The sequence below is a fragment of the Bison bison genome, unplaced genomic scaffold (genome assembly GCF_000754665.1).
Source record: "Bison bison bison isolate TAMUID 2011002044 unplaced genomic scaffold, Bison_UMD1.0 scf7180017864184, whole genome shotgun sequence".
Classification (NCBI taxonomy): Eukaryota; Metazoa; Chordata; class Mammalia; order Artiodactyla; family Bovidae; genus Bison; species Bison bison.
In genome coordinates, this window is record NW_011494756.1 from 604,030 (window position 1) to 611,793 (window position 7,764).

The 7,764-nt window shown below is 57.4% G+C and overlaps 1 protein-coding gene across 1 annotated transcript in view; it reads left to right on the forward strand.

Moving 5' to 3' along the window:
• The window catches only part of SULT4A1 (sulfotransferase family 4A, member 1), a 21,257-nt gene extending 17,111 nt beyond the window's left edge, over positions 1–4,146 (forward strand). Inside the window, exon 7 of the mRNA XM_010843632.1 lies at positions 2,669–4,146. Within this exon, the coding sequence (XP_010841934.1) occupies positions 2,669–2,781 (113 nt within the window). The 3' untranslated portion in view covers positions 2,782–4,146. The remainder of the gene's footprint in view (positions 1–2,668) is intronic.
• Positions 4,147–7,764: the final 3,618 nt, after the last annotated feature.

Consider the following 7,764-nt stretch of genomic DNA (forward strand, 5'->3'; position numbering starts at 1 on the left):
CCCTGCCAGCGTCCTCATGCTTTCTGGACCCCTATTCTCCCCCCGGCCCCGAGTCATGGTTCAGCCTCATATCTCCAGAGCTTTCTGCTCCCCAGGGTGGGGGGCAAGAAGGTAACCCAAAATGGGCCACTGAGGATCCTGGAAGCCCCCGCTGGAGTCAGCCTGTGGCCCTGCACAGGGTGTGGAGTTCACGGCGGGGCGGCTGCTGGCGGGGGGATGTCTCAGGTTCTTTGGGGAAGAGGTTTTCAGGCAGACACCTCCTCAGATGGCCCCCACCCTGGCGATGGGTTTGGGGCTGTGGAGTTGAGGAGCACAGAGCGTGCACACGTGAGCAAGGGCCGTCTCCCTCTGTTCCCCAGGGGAGGCAGCCACACAGGTGAGGTGCAGCGCATCCCAGGGAAGGGGTGTGTGTGTCTGTGGTGTATGTGCTGTGTGTATATGTGAGGGGTATGTGTGCACAGTGTGTGTGTGTGTGTGTGTGTGTGTGTACACGCATGTGAGAGAGTGACAGCAAGCAGGAAGTGCAGGCCTCTCCAGGGCTGGCCGGGCAGCTGTCACAGAGGCCAGGGGGCTCTCCCAGCCTAAGAGCGGGGTGCTGGGGGTGGAGCCTTCTGAGGTGTGGGCAGGTGTTCCCGCAGGAGTCCTCCCCAGATCCATGGGGGCCGCTCTCTGTGCCCCGAGGGCTCGTGCTGTTTGCAGCTGCTTCACGGCAGAGGGCTCAGGCATTCACATCCGTGGCACCTCAAATCCATGGCCGAGGCTGGTTCCCAGCTCCTGGGTTGGAGGGGAGGGCTCGGAATGACACCGGACTCCATGAGCAGCCGCCCAGAGGGGAGAGAGGAGCTCCTCCTCGGCCTGGCCGGGCTGCTCTGGCCCTTCGTCCTCCCTGTACGGAGGGCCAGTCGGGTTGCCGACCCGTGTGGCTCCCAGGCTGTCCTGAAGGTCAGGCGGTTGGGTGCCTTCCTGTCAAGGCAGGTGGGCCACTCTCCGGGAAGATGTTAGTTAACGAGCCACGTCACCCTGCCGTTTATTTCCTGGCTGCATCTTCACGAACGTTTATAATTTAAAATTTATTTGCTCTTTTTTAGTTTTGCTTTCTCTGTGTTCTGTTACCCCTGGGTGTGACCTTCTCCAGAAGCCCCCCTTTCGGTTCACTTGTGTGGTTAAGAAGTGTCGAGAACACGCTGCGTGCACATATGCTCCTTCCGCTGTGTTTGCATTTATCATCGTTTACCTTGGTTTTGCTTTATTTCAGTTCTTTGGTTTTGTTTTCTTTTAGCACATTGCCTCTTTGCTCGGAAGACCTCCTTGCGTTGGTGAGAATGCAGGGGCTTGAGTAGCCAGCTGCATTGCTTAGATTTGATTCATGTCACAGCATAAATTGCACTGTCTTGAGTCCAAATCCTAAACCAGGTGGGTGACTCCTCTGATGAGCTCTTGGCTGCCTCAGCTGAGAAAAATAATCGTGGAAAAAAATATACGGTGTGGTGGGTCCAGAGCTTGTAATTCTGACCCTGAGGTGTCCTTAGAGGGTTCCTCTCCATCACCAACATATAATTTTTCATCACCGAAGAGAAAACCCATGTCACTTTGGATCTGTTAGCTCAGCGTTTGCAGGGTTGCAGTTTCATACATTAGGTCCTGCCAGGACAGGGGTGACTGTTAATAGCACAGCTTAACGAGAGATGCTTGCTGGGACGGTCAGAGCTCTGCCGTCAGAGATGCTGATGGTGAACAGAATTCTAGGCGAGCACTCAGTGCCCTGAGGCCGGTGTGTAACAAGCTCGGCCGCGGTGCTCTGGGTGACGCACTTACTGCAGACGGAGGGCAGGGACCCACTCCTGTCTTCTTCACAGTCACCATTCATAGTGCCCAGAACCGAAGATCTCGTAGTTAAGGAAAGCGGGTTCAGCAGTTTTCATCATTTTGATCTCTCTCCCTTCACGAAGAAGGGGAAGGCCCATGCCGGCCCATCAGTCTGTCGGCTCCAGGCCCCTCATGTCCTGCAAGGGGTGGGCAAAGGGGATCTGACCAAGCCTCATTGGGATGTCGCTGTGATAGAGCAGCCACGAGGGCCTGGGTGGGACTGGTCTTGGTGTCGAGTTGGGAGCTCTAATGGTTTTATTCCCTGTCAGTTCTCCCCTGACGTCACATGGGCAGGCTTCTCGAAATCTCCACCCTTGACCTGGCCCCGGCAGCTGCCTGCCCACCATGAAACATTCTGCCTTTTAAAATTCTCCAGAAGCAACAGCTGCCTTGGTGGAGCTGTTGAGCTGCATGAGTGGTGGTGTCACGGGGCACACAGATCCCACGTGGCCCCTGAACTGCAGACCTGGGTCACGGACACTGCCCGTCCTCGGGGGTGTTGGCACGTGTGCCCCCGCTCTGCCTGGTGCTGGGGCCCAGCGGTGGACGGGCAGGCCCTCCCCAGGGCCTCAGCTCTGCACGTTTCTGGTCCTGGGTGAAAGCATGCCAGGATGGCCAGACTCAGGGAAGTGGGCTCAGCTAGCCTGAGGTTCACATGGCCATGGTGATCCCCGCGGGACAGGTTCAGAGGGGTCCGGGGATTCATGTGGAGCCTTCCAGGTCGCTCTCCCCAGCTCCCTGTGGTTTGGCAGCTGGCCTGACCGCAAGTGAACTCAGCTCGCCCGCCCCGTGTGTGTTGCAGGAAGGGTCGGGCTCTGGAAGGACATCTTCACCGTCTCCATGAACGAGAAGTTTGACCTGGTGTACAAGCAGAAGATGGGGAAGTGCGACCTCACGTTCGACTTTTATTTATAATATCAGCAACCGCACACTTGCATGCTCACAGTACCCAGACACTATAGCTCAGAGTCCCGTTTGCACTCATTTGTTCCTTGCTGGACAGACTCTGGAAGTGAGACCCCGGGGGAGGGAGGGGACATGGCCGGAGAAGCTGGAGAAAGCGGGTTTGAGTTCTGATCCAGATCAGCTGTCTTGCCTTTGAAGTCTAAACGTCTGCCCACAAAGATGGCGATTCTGGTGGACCACATGTGTCACGTCTGTTAACATATGCAACTAGAGTGTCTACCTTTATTACAACCCACACTATGTATTGTATTTTATAGAGCTTTTCACTGGAAACCTAAATAAATCTCAGTAAACCAAATAAAAGTTCATTTCTGAGGGGCTCAGGAGAGCCACACCCAGGTGGTAGGAAGCGCTCAGGGTTGACTTTATTTATTTATTTTTTTTTTGTCGTTCACACGGCACAGCCATTTGTCCTCCCCTGGTGAGGACCGGAGTGAGGCTGGGGTGGGGGGCCCATTTCCCCCACGGCGCTCAGTTCTCAGCAGTCGCCCTGAGTTGCAGCAGAAGCTGTTCGCAGGGCGGGGGTTGTTTTCAAAGGCTGCCCTCCGGCCAGCGTCCCTGAGGCCAACGCAGAGGACCTGGAGGGATGGGCATGTGACGCAGTGACCCAAGAACCGCCCCCCCACCCCTACCCCCCACCCCAGCAGAGACAGACCTGCTCAGAACCTGACTTTTCGTTCCACGGTCTTTGATTCCCCGAAGCAGAAACCTGCTTATGTTGGCAAACAGATGGCTTGACAGTACTTTCTGGAACTCCTGGGTCTATACCTACCGTTCATTGTTGTGTCTGGGCCTGCGGCTCTCAGCCCCACAGACCCCCCCAGTGCGTGTGGTGCCCCGTCTTGGCCGGGATGGGCCGGTGGGGTCCCCTCGGTGCTGCTCCAGGGCCCGGAGGTGGGGGTCCACGCCAGGCCGGAGGAGTGACGAGGCGGTGGGCGAGCCATGGGGCCGGCCGCCGACATGCACGCGTGTCGCCGCCCCTGTGCACTGGGCTGTCCCGGCTGCGCATGGCTGGGAAGTGCCTGGGGTGGTGGGGCCAGAGGAGTCACCGCCTCCATGGGAGGGTCTGTGCCGAGGGCGGATGCGAGCGCTTCAGTCGTTTTGTCCAGGAGAGCAGCTTGGACGGGGCAGGTGGTCCACGGCATCGCACGGTGGGCTTGGCAGCACCTTTTTTCTGTGTATCTGCGAGGGCGGCTGCTTTCTGTGAAATTTGTTTTCTATTTTTCTATTTTTAGTACTGTATGGATGTTACTGAGCACCACGCGTGAGACTTCTTTGTGCTTGCTTGCATCTTTAATAAAGACATATCCCATGCCTCGTGTCCAGCCTGTGCTGACGGGGGTGGGGGCAGTTGGGGGGCCCCTCCACCCCGCCGTGGTCCCCTCTGGGTTTCAGGGCGGTAAGAGCGAGCCCACTGACCCCTGCCCCTGGGGTGAGGGTCTCAGCCTGGGTTGGGTGGGCTGGGTCTCCCTCGCTGTGGGTCCCGCCACCTTTTGGTATCTCTTTGAAGCTGAAGTGAGAGGGAGGGTGGGGGAGGAGAGAAGTGGGAAGAGGTTTTGCCGTATGTGGAGTCCAGGCCTTTTGGGCTCAGTCTGGGAAGGCCCCCCTTCAACAAGGCAGATGGTGGTGTAGATTCTGACCTGCTGACTTTCCTTTGCCTCTGTGACTTCCAGAGCCCATCTAACTGATGCCTTGTGGGAGGGAAGTCCAGGATGCTCTTTTATTGGATAAAAAGCCTGGACTCTTTGAAAAGTCATGCTGATTTTCAAATGAACTAGCTCCTTTGGGTCTCTGGTGAAGTCCCAGAATTTACTTTGGTGTCTGGGATGACCTAGACCCACCTTGGGCCCACATCCAGTCTGCTATGTTCCAGGTTGGGAGGGGTCTGCTCCTAAATCACCTCCAGATCACCTAAAAGCAGGCAGATTATAATAAAGGTGGAGCCACTGAATAGAGAGGCACGGTGGGGCCGCTTGTTCACGGAGCTCAGTGAACGTCCCCTACAGCCCTGCCCCGTGGATGTTTCACCGCAGTCCCGGATCCACTCAGGACACACCTCGGACGGCTGCAGGCACTGCTGGTGGCACTAGGGTCCCCAGCCTGTGTGGCGTGCCTGCTCTGGCGGGGAAGTGATGTCCTAAAACCCGGGGTGCGTTCAGGCCCAAATGCACTGCTGGGGGCCCGTGCACTCCTGAAGGACCAGGGAGGCCAACAAGAAGAGGCCCCCTGAGTGGAGACCGGGGGCAAGTGAGGGACCCCGGGCTGGGGGCCGCCTGGGGGAGGGGGTGTGTGCTGGGCAGCACTCAGAGGCTCGCAGCTGGCGCAGGCAGGAGCCCAGCTCCCAGAAGGCCTCAGGGGTCACGAGAGTTGGATTTTGTAAGAAGAAATGAAGGCCCAAGAAGGCTTAACTGAAGGAATGCTGCCTGGGGGTGCCCCCCACCCTCAACCCTGCCGCAGGTAGAGAGCGTGAGGGGCCGGTACCAGCCTCCTGGTTCACCGGATCCACAGAAGGAGGGGGTGGTCGGCCGTGTCAGAACCCTGAGGTACCGTCCGCCCCCTCCCCTGGCTCTGAATGCTCTAGGGCGTCGTGTGGTGGGAGCTGTTGCTGCCTCTTGCACTTGGGGCAAGGTTAAAGGCAAAGTGAGTTGAGGGCAAAGGTGCTGTGGATCCTCCGAGTGAAGCCAGGTTAGAGAGCAGAGTGGCCCAGGGGGTGGTAGCCCCTGGGGGTGGGTGGGGTTTGAGGGACCAAGGTGAGGAACATCTGGACAGATGGACAGGACCAGAGAGGCCTGGGCGGTGGGCTGACTTTACGGATCCCACCATGGGGTTCTTGCACATCCCCGTCTCCAGGGAAGTCCCGGGCTGCCTGGCCTTTGGACTTCGCAGACTGATAAGATTCCAAAAGGCACTTGGGGGACCTGCATAGGCTTTAACGCCCAAGTAGCTGGATTCAGCCACAGCCCCCCACCAGCTGGACCTGTCCCCGTGGCCTCCAGGCTCTGACACAGCCATCCAGGACTCATCAACCACCTCCCCCCAACCCCCCACCACGCACCCAGTCCCTTCATCTGAAATACCCAAGAAGGCCCGCTCACCTGAGCAGGTAAGCCACTTAAATTCTCCAATCCAGTGTGACAATTTATATACAATCTCCATCACGCTAACTTCATAGGATGGTCACAGGATTTAACAGTGACTTTGAAAACACGACGAATCACAGATCTGTGCCTGGCCTTGCTGGTGAGCGCCCCCTAGTGGCCAAGTCACAGGCGACGGCCGACGTCAGTCCACGGGGAGGCCCCCCAGGCCTGTGGATGCAGGGGGTGTGCAGCCCCTGTCCTAGGAGGCCCCACGTGTGACACAGCTTTGTCGCCTTTCTGAGCCGGGTGGCTGCTGTTTGCAATGGTGGAGGGGGGTCCTTGGGTGTCCCGGAGGACTCCGCCCTGTGGATCCCGCCCTCCCGTAGAGCCTGGTCCCAGCCCTGCCCACAAGGCATCACCTTCCACCCCTCCCTGTTGAACAAGCACTTTCAGACTGGGGTGGCATGTCGGCCAGGCGGTCCAGGCTCCCCCAGTGAGGAATGCCCTCTGACATCCCTGGATGTCCAGTCCCCACAGGCTCACCACCTTCTGGGACGGTCATTCCACTGCTGGTGGTCCTCTCCGGCCACTTAAGCAGACCCCCACCTCTCAGCCTCCCCCCTCTCTGGCCTCCCTGAGATGCCCAGCCCTGCCCAACCTGGTGAATGTCGCCCCTCCGCTCCCAGGTGTTCCCTGCCTTCCTCTCACCCTGCCCTGCCTACTGCTCTGCACTGGTCTCCCCGTGCGGACAGCGACACCCTGAAAGCAGAGCGGGGCTGTATATTCCTAGGTCAGAATATGGCATATAATTAGCACCTAATATTTGCTGCGAGGCATCTTGCACTGTTGGAGTGGGTTTCATTTTTTCTGAACACCGTCTGCCCTGCCCCTTCTAGGCACTGCTCCTGGTCCTGCCCTCGGGGGCCATAACTTCCCAAGACTTAGGCTGGTGCCCTGCCTCCTCCCCAGTCAGGAACAGGAGTGGTGCAGAGAGCCAGCCCTCTGAAGATGCCGAGCAAGGAGAGGCGACTTCAGTGACAGCAGGGAGACGGCTGAGTGGAAGAGACAGGGCAAGAGATGGTCTGTAAACAGGCGGGATGTGAGTAGGACAGGCGCCAGAGAGGGGCATGCCAGGTGGGAAGAAACAGGACGCACTGCAGTGAGTCGGGCATTCGGCTGTAACGCACTCTGCCACTGCTGGTGGTGGGACTGAGGGGACGGCCCCTTTTCATCTCATAACGAGGAGGTCTCATCTCAAGTGTTTTGAAATCCTACACTGTCCAAGCATGCTGTGATTCTTAAGTGGTCAAACTGCCTATCCATCCAACCCCGGAGGAGCTGATCCATGGGGGAGAGCGTGACGTTTTTAGCCGGGGATGGACTTTGCCGGCGAGGGCAGAGAGGATTGGTTGTGGGAGCACCCAGCACACGGCTTGGGCCCACCAGCGCCTTCTCCGAGGCGCGCTGAGCCTTTGCCAAGTCTACACATTAAATGACAGCCTGATTCTCACACTTGGATCCCTGTAAGCTAGTTGGCACTGGATGTCTGAGCTGCAGTCTTTAAATCTGTCCCCCTCACCATTGACGAAAGGAATCTGTGCTCTATTAAAAGCCTTCTTTAAAAACCAGAGAATGCTAAACGTGTTTAAAATATGAAAAAAAAAATCAACCAGAAAATGCATTTTCCCCTCTTGAGAGTTGTCATCTTTACATGTATCCGTGGTGTCGGGCACCAGCTGGGAACAGAAGTCTTAAAATATCGCAAGCAAGGCCATCTCTGCAGAAGGAAAAACTCCCAAAGCCAATAAGACTCTCTTCTCCAGTCTTTTGCATCCTCAGAAAAAACTTAAGT